Consider the following 16,995-nt stretch of genomic DNA (forward strand, 5'->3'; position numbering starts at 1 on the left):
CCAGTGTGTCAGCTCCTATGAGCCCATCCATTTGGCTTATGGGGCTCAAAGGAGCTGACAGAGTCCCTTTAAAGTAACCCTCCAGTTTTGGGACAAAGTTCTGCCCCAGGACCAGAGGGGGCAGTAGGTTTATTACCTGCAGTTGTTTGTTGCCGTCACTCAGATCTACTAGTTTTGGGTTAGCCCAAGATGCAATCTCAGAACACCTAATCCCCACAATGCATTGGTAGTGTTAGACTACTAGTGCACTATGCCTGCTCTCTGATTTGCCAGCTCTGATCATGTGATCAGCACTAGCCAATCAGAGAGCAGTGCATTAGATGAAAAGAAAATTGCTGCAAACATTTTGGACGGTCGTAAACAGGCCCCAGAACTAGTGGATTGGGGGGGGGGGGGGCGGTAGAGAAGAACAACTACAGGTGATATTCTCCCCCCTCCCCTATATCGGGACAGAATTTTGCCCTGGAATCAGAGGATTATTTTAAATCAGAGTAAAACCTAAAAAGAGAAAGGGATAGGGAGGGGAGCAGGGTCTATGACTCTGTGACTAAGGGCTCCTTCAGACGCTAATACGCTCACCTCTGCACAAAGTATTTGCGCATTGAATGATGCTCATTTTTGCGCATCTCTGCGTATAATACTGGACATTTTTGCGCACACGGGGCTTGTTCCTACGCTCGTGACAACCCCCTATCCGGATTTAAAAGACTATTCATCCTAATGAGTTCCAGAGGTGTTCTTTTCCCTGTGGTTTTGCGCATCCCTTCTATAGGCCCCTTTAGTGCGCAAATGGACAGGAAAATAGAGCAAATGTGCGACCGAAATGCCTCAAAAAAATTGTTAATGAGAACAAACCTTTTGGCATCAATGTGTTCTATTCTCTAAGCATTCTACGTGAGCACCAGAGGGCCCCATAGAAGTCTATGGGATTTGCGTAAATGTATGCGCAATACGAAAGGGAAAACACTGCGCAAAACTGTGAGGGAAAAGAACACCTTATTGGGCTAAATAGCCTTTTAACCCTTTGCAATCCAATTTTGAAATCAGGGTTTACTAGGGGACTTTCTCTTTCTGCCATTATACAATGGCGCCATCTGCTGGCTAGAGCCAGTACTGCACTATGGGACATGCTGGAGAGGCCCCCTGACAACAGAGCAGCCAGTAATCTACTGTAAGAATACCCTGCCGGACGTCTTCTGACATTAGAGCTGTACAGCCTTCAATCAGAATGTCTTTAGACGTCAGACAGTGGATTGGAAAGGGGTAAAACAGGGGCGATAGGGGGGTGGCCGAACGCACTTATGAACAGGGCCTGCGTGTGCAAGATGTACAGCACTATCCACAGACATGGGTGCACACCAACCTGGTTCACTGCACGAAATACGTGGCATATTTGCGAATACGCTCGTCTTAAGTCGCCTAAATGACATCTCCACAGCTTTTAAAAACTTACACCCATGCTAGTTTTTGTAGCCATTTATGTAAGACTGAAGAGGTCACATGTGCGCCAAAGAAAAGTTCCTAGCATTTCTATTAAGTAAAACGTTTGCATAAGGATCAGGCGGAAGATAAAGCGCGTCCCGCTAGTCCGTAAATTACAGGGCGATATGTTTCCATATTATATTATTCTTTTCATAGGATGGCAACTGAAATAAACGGCCTTGCCAAATTCAATCCTTTCACCCTTTACATTAAATCCCTGCTAAACCCTACAAATAAGTCAGCTGCGCAGTTCCTCCCTATTTGAATGTGGTCGGGCGCTAAGCCAGCATATGGTTTACATCTAGGCAGTTAAAGCAAGAAGGATAAGAATGACGGTCTGCGCCAAACAGAAAAACATGGGTATCAGCAAGGACATACCCAAAATATGTCAGCCAGCTCCTGGTAACACACAGCACCTTAGACTTCACCTATCTATAAGGTGCTGATCCCCAACCTATGGCTCTCCAGGTGTCGCATTCAATTGGGAGGTACACAAGTATGCACTCAATATGCACCGACCGATGTGCAATATCATGCGCAATTCCGTGAAAAAAACATCTGGACCTCGATAGCCTTTTAAATCACGGCGGTGGTTGGGAGGGGGGTGTCGCAGGCACATGTGAACAGGCCCTGCATTTGTAAAAAGTCCAGTACTATGTGCCAGTAATCAACCTCATTCACAGCGCAAATGCGTTTCACTTAAGTGTGCCTAATTATGCATATGTTCATCTGAAGGGGCCCTTATAATTTTGCAACAAGTAGCAAGTCACAATTAGTTGACCACGGCAATAAGTGCTGCTCATCCATATAGTTGCTCTTCTTGGCACAGGGCCAGGGGCGTAACTATAGAGGATGCAGGGGATGCGGTCGCACCCGGGCCCAGAAGCCTTGAGGGGCCCATAAGGCCTCTCTTCTCCATATAGGGAGCCCGGTACTATGAATAAAGCATTACAGTTGGGGGCCCTGTTACAGGTTTTGCATTGGGGCCCAGGAGCTTTAAGTTACGCCTCTGTCACAGGGCCATATAGGTGGAGGGTTCCCTGATGAAAGACCATGGAAAACTAGAGTAGGATACTCCATTCTGCTCTCATCCTTCGGTTTCCCCCTTTCATAGATCTCTCATAAAGGGTCTGTCCCAGTTGGCTGAGAAGAGTAATATGGCCTACTGAGGGGGGTAGTTCCATGCTTCCATCCTGCCCATGTCTTGGGTTTGTCCACATAGGGCAGATTTGCTGCAAAGTGTCTGCAGTGGACATTCCGCAGGAGATCCGCAGCACAAAATCCGCACCATTTGAGCAAAAACACACGGACATATGCGCAACTATGCTTGTCGTTACGGAGTGTAGTGGCGCATGACCCAATTTTTTATTTTTTTTCTTCGGTTGTTCACACTCTGCGCCATAGTGCAGGAGTTTGAAAAAAAAAAACGTGGGAAGATAGGTCCTGCCCTATCTTTCCTGCACATAGTTAAAGGGGTTTTCTAGGAAAATACTATTGATGACCTCAGAGGCGTAACTTGAAGCTTCTGGGCCCCAATGCAAAACCTGGAATGGGGCCCCCAACTATAATGCTTTATTCATAGTACTGGGCTCCCTATATGGAGAAGAGAGGCCTTATGGGCCCCCTAAGGCTCCTGGGCCCGGGTGCAACCGCATCCCCTGCATCCTCTATAGTTACGCCCCTGGATGACCTATCATCAGGATAGGTCATCATCATCAATAGTTGATCGGCCGGGGTCCGTTGATCGACCAGGGTCCATTGCTCGGGACCCCAACCGAACAGCTTAGCGGGTGCATGCTGTCAAAACCGCAAATAGAGGTTGAAGTGGAAGCCTCAGCACCGACCTTCGTGTAGTGGTTATCATGCCCATGTGAAGAAGCCCTAATTGCCCATTTCAATGCATGTGAGCAAATGTGCACGATTGGTATGCGCAAGGAATACAGTAAAACACACACATGCACGCGCAAATGTGTAACGCCCATTAGGCAAATGCGCATGTAAGTACGCTTACGCCCGTGTGACACCAGCCTGAGGGCGCCCACCCACTGGCGATTTTTTTCCCTGCGAAATTCGCAGCATTTTTTTCTCTGCAGTGGTCTATGGGACTTGTAATGTTAAAATCGCGATCGCGCAAAATCGCAATTTACCGCAAAATCGCGATTTTGCGCGATCGCGATTTTAACATTACAAGTCCCATAGACCCCTGCAGAGAAAAAAATGCTGCGAATTTCGCAGGGAAAAAAATCGCCAGTGGGTGGGCGCCCTTAGGGCGCCCACCCACTTGCGTTTTTTTACCTGCGTTTGCGTTTTGCGTTTTGCGTTTTTCCTGCACAGGCATAGAGATAACATGTGTTCCTGTCCACTGGCGTTTTGCGTTGCGTTGCGTTTTTTAACATAGGAACTGTCAGTTGCATATGTGTCCTTATTTTTCTCCTAATGCACCCATGAAAGTCAATGGAAAAGCCGCGAAAAGCCGCGAAAACGCGGCAAAAAACGCGCGAAAATCGCAAACGCCAGTGGGTGGGCGCCCTTAGGGTTATGTCTATGCAAATGAATGATCTAATTCATCTAGTCTCCCTTCAAAATGCAACCCAAAATCTGTCTGGCATCCTGTGATCGCAGTAGACTGTTCTAGATACTTTCCGTTCGGGTACCTTAGTGCGCAGCTGTTGCTCTTTCACTGTGTGCGCCTTCACGTGTTTCCGTAGGGAGCTTGGATCGGTGTAGCGCTTGCAGCAGCCGGGTATCTGACAGGCGTATGGCTTCTGTGCAAAGAATTGGAAAAAAGGGGACATTTTATTTTTCAGTAAATATACACTGCAACAGTATTCCCGTACCCTGATAGATGCCATAGAGTTCAAGAAGGGTTCGGAAATGTAGAATGTTTAGTATTAGATGAGTTTTTATTCGTGTAGCCATTGTTTTTCATTTCATCAGTGTTTTTGGCGGTAAGAATAATGTAGTTTGCAGCCGGCTCGGACTAGCCCACAGGTGAACGGGTGAATTCCCCAGTGGGCCTCGAGCCAGGGTGGGCCCCCAGCTACACATGATCTCACATATCGGCTAAATGGAGGTCTACCAGTTCCTGCCCGCTGCATTCTCCGTATACATCAGTGCAGACGGGGCCGCATGCAAATGCAGCCACTTTCTATTAAAGTATATGGAGAATGCAGCGGCGACCAAAATTGTGAATGGGGATCAGGTAATATTTGCAGTCAGCTGTACAAGAGGCCCCCAAAATTAATATTTCTGGTCAGTACTCCAGTCCGACATTGGTCTGCATTGTTATTTTTGCATCAAAGACAGTAGAACCCCAACGGAAACATGACAGCATCCATTATAACTCATCGTGACCCTCACTTATTGGGAGAATGGTGGTTCTTTGACTACTGCTTTGTCAGGGGCCACTAAACTAATTGGGCGATGGGATTTTCACCGCTCGGATATACCCCTTCAAGAATGGAAGCCGTGAGAGTAATATGAACAAAGTCTAATTCATGTCTATCAAAAATTCAATTTTTTGATAATCAGCCATATAACACAAAGTGCTGATGTACAGAATGTGTTGTGTAGCCATATTAGTAGTCTAACACTAATGATACACTGTGGGGATTAGGTAGTCTGAAATGGCATCAGACTCAGAAACGGCAGATCTGAGGGACAGCAGAGAACAACTACAGGTAATATACCCCCTCTGGTCCTGGGACCGGACTTTGTCCCGAAATTGGAGAGTTGCTTTAAAGGGAGCCTATCAATATAAATGAATGATCTCATAGTAGTTGACATACTGAATCCAAGGAGGTGAGTCTGAAGATTGTGTCAGCCATCTCGGATGGCTGAAAATGGGACCCAGAACTGGCAAATCAGAGGGACCGCAAAGAAGAACAACTACAAGTAATCTACCGCCATCTTTCTCTGGGACAGAATTCTGTTCGGAAACCGGAGGGTCGCTTTAAAGGAATTATCCTAATTTTAGAAATTGACCTATCCTCAAGATTGAACATCAATATCTGATTAGTAGAAGTCTACCGTCAGCGACCCTCCGTGATCAGCTGACTGAAGACTCTGCAGTGCTTGACCGAAAACTGTGACCGCTTCGATGTTTACATCCAAGTACAATCCTATTCATACTCAGTCATAGTGGTAGTTTGGAGTACTGCAGACTTACCCAAGTCACTTCAATGGGACAGTCCTGTGGTACTCACAACGGTGCTATAAAAACTTAAAGCATCCTAATTAGAGATGAGCGGGTATACTCGCTAAGGCACATTACTCGAGCGAGTAGTGCCTTAGCCGAGTATCTCCCCGCTCGTCTCTAAAGATTCGGGGTCTGGCGGGGGGCGGGGAGCAGCGGGGCAGAGTGGGGAGGAACAGAGGGGAGATCTCTCTCTCCCCCCTACTCCCTGCCGCAACTCACCTGTCACCCGCGCCGGCCCCTGAATCTTTAGAGACGAGCGGGGAGATACTCGGCTAAGGCACTACTCGCTCGAGTAATGTGCCTTAGCGAGTATACTCGCTCATCTCTAATCCTACTTGGATGTATGTATTAAAGCGGCCACTCGGACTCGTTTTGGGGTCCTCGTTATTGATATGTGGTCACATTTTTGACTATATGAAATATTTTTTTACCAAGCTCCTAGTTGTGATTCTATGTAGTGACTCTGATAGGGTTATCATACCCCCCTTATGTGGATGGCCTTGTACAATACTTCTACTACAGGTGCAGTGCAGGTTTATGTTACAAAAGCAGCAAATGATATAATGAATGTTTTACTTTACCTTTCTGCAGATAGAGTACATTATATTTCAGACAGAGAAAGAAAAGAAAGAGACGGATATAAACGTCAGTAAAGTAAGAAAGTGCAGTCCATAGTAACAGCATCCAATAAAGTGACGCTCCACTTTTACTCCACAGTAAATATAACTTACATAGCATCTTTCTCATGTATTACATTCATTTTTATACAGGGGGATTCTGGTGGACAAAATTACACGTTTTCATCCATCCACTGAATGGGTGAAAACTGATAAATCGGTGGGACTACTGGGAGCCCCACCGATACCAAGAATGGAGGACCTGTGCCCCTCTATTTCGCAATGCTGGGTTGCTTCACCCTGCTTCTCTAACATAGCAGCGAATGGTTGTGCATATGTGTAGTGTCCCAGAATAACATCCTGGTCCCCTCCATCAATCCACATTGTATTATGTGGATGCACTGTGCAATGGTGTCATGTCATTTTCTGTATGTGTGTTGCACAGCTGCAGCGTCTGAAGAGTTAACGTTCATAAAATAATTGCCTGTCAGCTCTGTCTGTTGAATATATCTATTCTCTTATGTCATGTGGTACAAGTGAAGGTAGAAATGTGAGTGATTGAGTTCGGGAAGGAGAGTCCATCTTCAGGAGTGAGAGTGCTGACTGAGAGCTGCATGGAAGCACCTTTAGCTTCCATGTAGGTGAACATGAAAGAAGAAGAGCGACATCCCATAGCCTTGGGAGAGTGGATGCACTAGGAGTGAGTCCCAGCAACAGAAAGTGAGAGCAACCCCAGTTTCCTAAAAACAGGTACCCGTTCACACCACAATACAGGCATTTTCCTGTGCGTTAGTTTGGGATCACTGCACAGAGGTACTTTAATTGCTAGGCCTTTTATACCAGAGTGTATGCGAAGTGAGCCCTACCCACCTTTCCTCCTCCGTAGTGCTCCCAATCCAGGACCGGTGACATATAGATAACTTGGACTATAGGGTCGTATTGATCCTGTGTATCCTCCCTACCTCTGAGTTATAGCCTGTAACTCCTGCAAGTGAATTGTGCTTGTAATTAGCTGTTATACAAGTTACCTTCAAGTAAAAGTTATACTGGGCCCTAACTGTTCCTAGGGACCCGAGGTACTGCACACATGTCTCCGTGTTATTTAATCTGCTGCATTGATTACCGGTGTGTGGGAACGGTGGCGTCACAAGTGATATCTGGGACCAGAGCATGGTAGGTGCCACCGTGACATGTCAGCACTTCACCCTCCCAGCTCTTCACATTAGCCAGGTGCCCAGGGTCACCCCTCTGGTGTGTTGCATATGCAGCCACCGCTCAATTCATTTCAATGTGGCAGACAGCTGAGAGCTATGCTTTGTCAGCTGGCTGGCATGCATGGTGCCACTCCATTCATTTCAATGGCGCTCCTGAAAATAGTCTAGCGCTTGGCTATCTGTCTTCCCCATCAAAATGAATGAAGCTGTGGTCATGCATGCGAGACCAGTAGCTCATCCACTACTATATTAGGAAAATAGAAGCAACCCGGCATTGTGAAATGGGGGAACATGAGAGAAAACTTGTAATTTTATATACCAACCAAAATACCCGTTTCTTTTGAATAAAAACCTGTTGAAAAGCAAAATGTGTGTTTATTGGGGAATGAGGGGAAAGTTCTCTGTAGGTTCTCGTCAGACACCTATAGCAGGCGCATTGCTCCTATATGGTATGTACATCCTTTATTTATCTGCCAACTCCCCTATATTTGTTATCTAATCCATAATATTGTGTGTCTGGGAATCTTTAGATAGCCATATCCACATGGTACATTAAGATGTTCTCCCATTTCTTGCTGTTTTCAGACAGCTCCGTACACTGCATAGTGGCCCAGGTTGGTACTGCAGGCTGAGTCCTACTGAAGTGAAAGGAACTCAGCTTGCAGTACCAACCTGGGCCACTGTACAATGTATGGCGCTGTCTGAAAACAGCTAGAAGTGGGAGAACCCCTTCAATGATTTCCTATTACGTCTTTAATATGTTTATGTAAAAACCTTTATATAAAGTTTAAAACATATGATTTGCCTTCTTGACGTTTCATTAAAGTCTTATGCATTTCAGTCAGCAATGTGTCACTTAGCAAAGCGACCTATACGTTGGCATGCTCGCTGGCACACAAGACCCCGATATTGCATTACGCATGATTGTTTACCGGTAAACAGTGCCAGCATTTATTAAGTCATAGATATCCCATTAAACATAGATCATTGTATGTTTCTTTTCGGCGTTGGCTCCAGCGCTGTATTTGGTAATACTACACTTCTACATTCCCAGTAATCCTTTTAGTCTAATTTATGGAATGAATAAATGTATAATGTTTGATTATATTCACATTTTTATTGCTTTGTTTTCTGTACTTTGCATTTTGGGCAGCATGACATAACATGTTCTCATAGCGCTCACTATTAATATTCAGGCCAAAGACCTAAGTGGGTGTGTTGTGAGAACAAATTTTGGTTTAATTATGAGAATATGTTAACTAGTAAATATGATCTGTATGTAAGCTTAGACATAATATAATACAGAAATCCAGGGTGGACTGAGAGTGATCTGGGCCCCAAGGCATAAAAAGTAATGGGCCCCTTATCAGCCGCTATAGCCATGGGTTAATAAAAAGTGCATTTGTGAAAAACGTATCACTGGGATTTCTTTGCAAGTCCTGCAATTGAATGTTAACCCCTTAATGACACGGCCTATTTTGGCGTTGAGGACCAAGCGATTTTTGGTATTTTTCCATCTCCATTTTACAAAAGCCATAACTTTTTTATTTTTCCATCGACGCGGCCGTATAAGGGCTTGTTTTTTGCGTGGCGAACTGTAGATTTTTTTTGGTACCATTTTCGGGTACATAGACTACATTGTAAAACTTTTAATATTTTTTTATGATCGTAGGGAGAGAAAACGCATCAAATCTGCCATAGATTTTTTTTTTTTTTTTTTTAAAGCGTTAATTATGCAGCATAAATGATACAACATATTTTTTTCTTTGGGACGGTACGGTTACAGGGATACCAAAATTCTTATTTTTTTTTAGGTTTTTCCACTTTTCCACAATAAAAACCCTTTTTTTGGAAATTATTATTTTTTTCTAAACTCACTGCATTCAAAGTGCTATAACTTTTTTATTTTTCCATGAGCGAAGCTCTGTGAGGGCTTATTTTTTGCGAGACGAGCTGTAGTTTTTATTGGTACCATTTTGGGGTGCATACGTTTTTTTAATCACTTTTATTGCGTTTTATGGGAGGCAAAATGCTAATTTTTAGCATTTTGCCTCAGTTTTTTAGCATTTTTTAAACACTTTTTGCCGTGCAGGATAAAAAGCATGTTCAGTGCATTGTATGCGTCGTTACGGACGTGTCAATACCAAATATGTGTGGTTTTTAATTAAAAAAAAAAAAAAATTATGCTAATATGAGAAAAAGCATAAAAAAAGGGTTTTTTAACATTTTTTTTAACATTTTTATTTTTTGAACTTTATTTTTCTTTTTTTTTTTTACAACACTTGTGTCCCTCTGAGGGACTTTTACTGTAGCACTTCAGATCGCTGCGATAATGCATGGCAGGGCTTCTTCCCTGCCATGCCTTATCGCTTACTATAGCGATCATAGGTTATGGCAGTACAGGACGCCGGTATCCGGCGTCCTGTTGCCATAGCAACCAGCGGGCTCTTGCGATAACAACCAGTGGGAGTTAACAGCGGGGGGGGGGGGGGCACATCTCCGATGCCCCCCGCTGTTGCAGCGGGACGCCGGCTAGTGACAGCTGGCTCCCGCTGCGGGATAGTGCGAGATCTGCTATGATCTCGCGCTATGCCCATGACGTAAGGGTACGTCATTTTGCGGGAAGTACATGCCCCCCATGACGTACCCTTACGTCATGGGGCAGGAAGGGGTTAAGAAGTACTGTTTCTCTCCTGACCATAGGCCCTTAAAGGGTTGGGATCTGTGCCCGCATTACTAACCTATACCCTTGCAATGTGAACAGAGCCGTATGCTTCCTTCTCTGTCCACACTGACAGCGGACCTAGCAAAAAGCTGATTGGCAGGGGTTCTGAGCAGTAGACCCCCACAGATCAAAGATTGATGACCTATCCTGATGTTAGGTCATCAATAGGTAAAGGCGTTGTCCAGTTGTAAACTAGTAATGGCCTATCCTCAGAATAGTTTGTCTATAAAGCCATCGATCAGCTGTTCTCAGGGCTGATGAGCCTGTGCTCTGAGCGGATTTCTGCAGACAGCTCCCTTCCCACTGCAGTGGCCAGTCTTTGCATTACAGGCAAATTTCCCATGGAAGTGAATACGAGCTCTGTCTGCAATACCAAGCCTCGCCACAGCAGTAGGAACAGAGCTGTTCACAGAAATCAGCCAAGTGCACAAGCACACCAGCCCAGTGAACAGCTGATCGGTGGAAGTCCCTGGTGGCAGACCCTTACTGATCTACCACTGATCCTGAGATTAGATCATCAATAGTCTACAACTGGACCACCTCTTTAAGTCTCAGAAAACCCCTTTAAGCTGACTGTACACATTAGACAGAAGTAGGTTAATGGTTCAACAACCATCAAACAAACAATTGTCTGGTGAACACTTGTTTTGCAGATTCAGCCATACACATTTTAGTCCATATTGGCTACTAAAGTTGATCAAGAAGTGTTTGCATAGAATCTTGCAATATTTTACAGAAACGGTAAAATCATAAACATATACAGATAGTCCCCGACTTGCGAACATTCGACTTACGAATTTCGCAAGATGCGAACAATCTGTCCTGCACAGTATGATGTAATGCTATGGCATTACATCATACTGTGCAGGGGCCGGAGAGGCTTCTATCAAGCCTGATAGAAGCCTGTCCGGTCAGATCGTGGTTGCTAGGCAGCCGGGGGCCTTCTGAAAGGCCCTAGAGCTGTCTATGCAGAGCGCCTATCAAGCCGTGCGCTTGATGGGCACTCTGCATAGGCAGCCCTGGGGCCTTTCAGGAGGTCCCCGGCTGCCTAGCAACCACACAGTGTTCCGCGATCTCATCGTGGGATGCTGTACCGGCCCCCTGAATGTCGGGCGCAGGCTGTTTCTTACAGCGGGCACCCGGCGGCAGCAGTTCCGACAAGCCGCGCCGCTCGTCAGAACTGTGAACACTTTAAATACCGCTGTCAGAGCGGTATTTAAAGTGTAAACAGTTCCAACAAGCGGCACGGCTCGTCAGAACTGCTGCCGCCGGGTGCCCGCTGTAAGAACAGCCGGCACCCGACGTTGTATGGAGCGGGATCCACCCGCGATCCCGCTCTATACTACCATTTGTTCGACTTGCGAACAAAATGGACTTGCGAACAGGTTCCTGGAATGGAACCTGTTCGCAAGTCGGGGACCACCTGTATGTATGTATATATATATATATATATATATACGAGAATTTTAACATCTTATTTTCAGGGCTCATGTATACACCCATAGAAGGGCTCCATAAATGCTCTGAGCTATAATACAGTATCAACAGAAGTCTATAGGATCCTACTGTACCGCTATATGCCTCCAGATCCATCAAACGTTGAATGACAGAGAAACCAAAGCCAGAAACCTACTTTACCGTGATGAGGGGCAAAACCCCTGAAACAGCTATCTGTGTATGCATCCTGGCTTGGTTTTCAATTCCCAATCATTGCTCTGCAGACATGTATAAAAGGTTGGGCATTGATTAGCAGGAACGCTGCCATCCAATCGGTGGCGCTGCAGAGGTATTGTTTCATCTTCCTTATTTGCATATATTTCCCAGAGGAGCATGTATTGCCTTATAAGTCTCCTTACTCCCCTCCTAGGTGTCTCCTCATGCACCTTCTAGGTGCTCTTCTTAAGGAGAGATGATACCCCTCCCGACCCATGTCATAGGTTTCTCAATAGCCAAGCCAGAAACCTACTGCACCCTGAGGAGGAGCAAAAACCCTGAAACAGCTGTCTGTGTATGGATTCTGGCTTGGTTTTCAATTCCCAATCATTGCTATAAAGACATGTATAAAAGGTTGGACATTGATTTGCAGGAATGCTGCCATTCAATAGGTGGCGCTGCAGAGGTATTGTTCCATCTTCCTTATTTAGAGAAAGCTTTGTAATACAGACACCATATCAGCACAGGGAAATTTCAAAAACCTCACTAATGTTGTCTAAACTTTATATTTTGGTGAAAACGTTTCCTTACCGTATCCTGGTGAGTTCTCTGGTGCTTGGCTCTGTCACTGGAGTTGCTAAAGGCTTTTTGACAGCCGGGGTGTTGACACAGATATGGCCTTTCTCCAGTGTGGCTACGTAGGTGAATTTTCAAGTTTTCCAGCCTGGAAAATGCCTTATTACAGCCTTCAAACTGCAAAAATAAAAGAGATCTTAAATGCTAGCGGGTAAGTTAGATGACTCATTTGTTACCAAGCTGTTCATTTGAAAAAGGCGAGCGAGCTTCTGTTATCCCCTAGAGGGCTCGTCCTTCTTATCCCGGCCATACACAAGTCAGTTTGCCAAACTTTTTGACATTTTTGCCATATTTTGTCGGTGAATGGAAACATTTATTGCTTGAATTCAGAAGCTGAAAATAGTCGTCACCAGGACCTTGTAATTAGACAATCACACAGATGATGGTCTCGTTACAATGTTGCAGTGTGGTGGAAAATGTAATGACGATTAATGTGTTATTGTTATATTATGAGAACAGTGTGCTGTTAACCCCTTAAGGACACGGCCAATTCTGGGCCAAAGTACGCAACCATTTTTTTTTTGTTTTTTTCATCTACACTTTTCAAAAACCATAACTTTTTAATTTTTCCATTGACATGGCCATCTGAGGGCTTGGTTTTACGTGGTGAACTGTAGTTTTTATTTATACCATTTTTGGGTACATATAATGTATTGTAAAAAACGTTTATAATTTTTTTTGTTGAAAGCAGGGAGAGAAAACACATAGATTCTGCCATTGTTTTTACAGCGTTAGGACTTATTCACATGGACGTATATCAGCCGGGTTTTCACGCCCCAACTGATATACGCTGCCCCTCTCTGCAAAGGAAGGAGGCAGGATGGGACGGGAGCTAGTGTGCTGAGCTCCCGCCCTCTGCCAGTTTGCAACGGGAGGGATGGAACGGCATAGAGATAAGCTCCGCCCCATCCCGCCCCTCCTATTACAAACAGTGGTGAGGGGCGGAGAGGGAACGGGAGCTCTGCATACTAGCTCCCGCCCCATCCAGCCTCCTCCCCTTGCAGAGAGGGGCAGCGTATAGCAGCTGGGAGTGAAAACCCGACCATGTGAATAAGCCGTTAATCACACAGCAAAAATGACATGATACCTTTTTTCTGCGAGTTGGTACGATTATGACGATACCAAAATTTTAATTTTTTTCACTTTTGCACAATAAAAATTGTATATACAGCTTTTTTAAATACCCATGGTTTGGGTGTTTGTCCTTATTAGGATTAGGGTACAAGAGCGAGATTCTGGTATGGGTCACTTTTATCAGGTTGAGTACCCTCTTCATGCACTATTGATTAACCAAGGTGTCGGCCTCCTCTGGCATCTTTTGTATCTATTGCGTGGCTGTTCCTGGTGTTTGTTCTGGTTACTATGATTTTAGTTTATTCAATAAAGGTTCATTTTTTTTTATTTGTCTGCATTTTTGCAGTGATAGTGTTTATTATATGTTGAAACCATAACTCAATGGGAAACTGGTAATTAGTCCCAAAGTCCCCAAATGTCAACTAAAAGTAATACAGAATGAAGATTGAGGAAACTAATACAGATAAAGCAAGTCCTTACATATAACAGTCATAAGCTGTAAATCACTTTCTATTGTGGGGACAGCAGCATCTTCGGGGTCCAGGACAGAACACACAGCGCACCAGAAAAATAACATGGAGCAATAACTCACTTGGTGTTCATAGAAGCAGCTCATCCTGGCACAAGTAAATACAAGTACAGAACATGTAGTACCGCACTGTACTGTAGGGAGGCGCTACTAGACAGTCAATCAGTACAGGCACTTCAGTTATATGGAGGATTTACCATTGAAATGTCCATGAGGGTTGGCTGGATTTTCCTTCAAAGTGCACATGCCACATGTCAGGACACTGTGACATTGTATCTTGAGGCTGGTTTTAAATTACAAGGGTCTGGGAAAGACTATTGTAAGTTGAAAATATTCATATGTACATCGCAAAAAGGAAGCCACCATGAGAGGAACACATGTGGCTGCAGGATGTCCTGAACATATCGCTGAGCTGTCATTGTCCCTCATATTGCTACTAGGGGTGACCGACTGTCATAGCCAATGCCCCCCCCAAACCATCACACCAGCAGGGAGCAGTGTGCCACTTCTCAGTGAAGACAGGATTGAGGCGCTCACATCTAGGTCCCCGGACATGAACACTGCCGTCGTCAGTGCCCAAACGTATCGGGATTTATCGCTGAAGACACCCCAGTTCAACTGCATAGCAGTCCAGTTCCATCAATCATGACACCACCTCAAATAGTGGCAACAGTGGGTGGGTGTCAAAGGCAGTACATGTAATGGGTGCTGTCAGAGCAAATGTTCTTCAGCCTAGTGCCTGGAAATGGCAGATTTAAAACAGTTGGAGCTACTGGTATTCGTTGGAGATCCTCTCTATTGGTGGTCTGTCGAGGGTGTTTTAAGCCCGATCACATTGTGTCAGTGCCCTCATACATCCACTATTCCCACTATCAGAATGGCCCAGGTGGCGGGCAATCTGTCGATATGATCATCCAACTTCTCGCATTCCAATAACGCGCCCCCTCTCAAACTATGTTAACTGGGCCAGGTCTCTTCGATTGCATAATAGGGGCGTCTAGTGGTCAACAAGCTCTACCCAAGTGGAAAAAGAGGTCACTACACACAAGGAGCCTCCGAGAGCCTCTTGTAGGACAATGGGGAACCCCTTTTAGGGTCTCAGGTGACAAGACCGTCCATCTAATCACCACAACTCTAATCATTTACATATCTGCCTGAGATGGAACCGCATGCCGAGTTTTGCAGCAAAACGACAACTTCTAGGGGCTGGAATTTTTTTGGACAAAGAGTGCAATTATACGTGACGACACAGATACTGTATATTTGAAGTCTATTTTCTTAGCCAAATGCATTGCATATTTTCACGACGTGCAGAACATCAGAAATTCATAATACAATTAGAAATTCATACATTTCCTTTTTTAGGAGTCTTCATAGCGAAAACGATTAAATTCCCAAATGGGTTTAATTAAAACTCCCTTAATATAGAAGTAAGCCCATGTCTGTGCGTCTCCCGGCGCTTCACTAACTATCGCCTATAAATCTTCAAATACAAATGAAGCAAAAATGAATATTTTACATTCTAAGCTTTCTCAGTAATATTTAGTAACTCGTATATAAAGAAGTTATTTTCAGGGCTCACTGGAATCACACAACTAGTAGTTTGCCAAATCCCAGTCTGGTTCACTTGCTATCAATCACTGACAGTAATGTAGGGAACTAAAAAAGCCGATGATTGACAGGAGGTGCACGGGAGTCATTGCTCCCTGGCCAGCCATGCAGCTCAGGACTCTAGGCTCTTTTGTGCTTAGGCTTGCCTGTCCTGATGTGCACCGGCTCTATGACTATTCATATAAGTACTGTATGGTGCTATTCATATGGGCACTGCATATTGCCACAGTACAAAACTATTCATACGAGGTGTGTGGTGCACAGTGCTATGGCAGCAAAAATGCAGTCCTAAGCTCTTGCTCATGACCTGAAGGTTGCAAGTTCAATCCCTGCATGGTTCAGATAGCCGGCTCAAGGTTGACTCAGCCTTCCATAAAATTGCTCAAAAGCAGGGGCGTAACTATAGAGGGTGTAGGGGATGCAGTTGCACCCGGGCCCAGGAGCCTTGGGGGGCCATAAGGCCTCTCTTCTCCATATAGGAAGCCCAGTACTATGAATAAAGCATTATAGTTGGGGGCCCCATTCCAGGTTTTGCATTGGGGCCCAGGAGCTTCAAGTTACGCCTCTGCTCAAAAGTACTGCGTAATAAGTTGGCACTATATAAATGACAAGATTTTTTTTTTTAATTCCATGGCCTTCTTATTGATAAAACAGGGGGGAGCCCTCTCTCTCTCCCTCTCCCCCCCACTCCCCGCTGCAACCCCGCACTTACTCACGGCGCCTCCCGAATCTTTTTGCCCGAGTACGGAAGTACTCGAAAATCGCGGCGCTCGGGCGAAAAAGGGGCGTGGCCGAGTAGGTTCGCTCATCTCTAGATATTAACTGTTATATCCAATAAATATTATTTTGGGGTACCCATTAATATGTGTTAAATTTGAAACATATCAGTAGTTGGATATGATGTATTGGATTAGGAATAATTTGGTGCAACACACTTGGCACACCACAAATAGCTTTCTGGGTTTTCCAAAAATTTGTATGGGCTTCCTCCTACACTCCAAAAACCTATTAATAGGAAAAAATATAGATCCAAAGACCATTACAAACCCAAATATACATTGGTTTCTTATATCTTCCAATGTTCTAGAATGACAGCTCTATTTCTGCTAACACTTGTTCTTTCGGCACAGTTTAGGCGCCCAATTATGGCCACTACCTAAATCCAAAACTTTTCTGGCAACTTCTGGGTTAAGCTATGCATTGCAGAAGTGAAGCCCTAGACCACCGTGGAAAATTCACAGTGTACAGAAGCGAGA

General features: G+C 44.7%; 1 protein-coding gene across 2 annotated transcripts in view; it reads right to left on the reverse strand.

Annotated features, from left to right (window-relative positions):
* Positions 1-16,995, reverse strand: part of GLIS1 (GLIS family zinc finger 1) — a 167,307-nt gene that overhangs the window by 21,877 nt on the left and 128,435 nt on the right. For both annotated transcript variants that reach the window (XM_066597524.1, XM_066597526.1), the window contains exons 4-5: positions 12,481-12,642; positions 4,137-4,247 (exon numbers count right to left, since the gene is read on the reverse strand). In XM_066597524.1, the coding sequence (XP_066453621.1) occupies positions 4,137-4,247; positions 12,481-12,642 (273 nt within the window). The remainder of the gene's footprint in view (positions 1-4,136; positions 4,248-12,480; positions 12,643-16,995) is intronic.

This window comes from Eleutherodactylus coqui, chromosome 3 (genome assembly GCF_035609145.1).
Source record: "Eleutherodactylus coqui strain aEleCoq1 chromosome 3, aEleCoq1.hap1, whole genome shotgun sequence".
Classification (NCBI taxonomy): domain Eukaryota; kingdom Metazoa; phylum Chordata; class Amphibia; order Anura; family Eleutherodactylidae; genus Eleutherodactylus; species Eleutherodactylus coqui.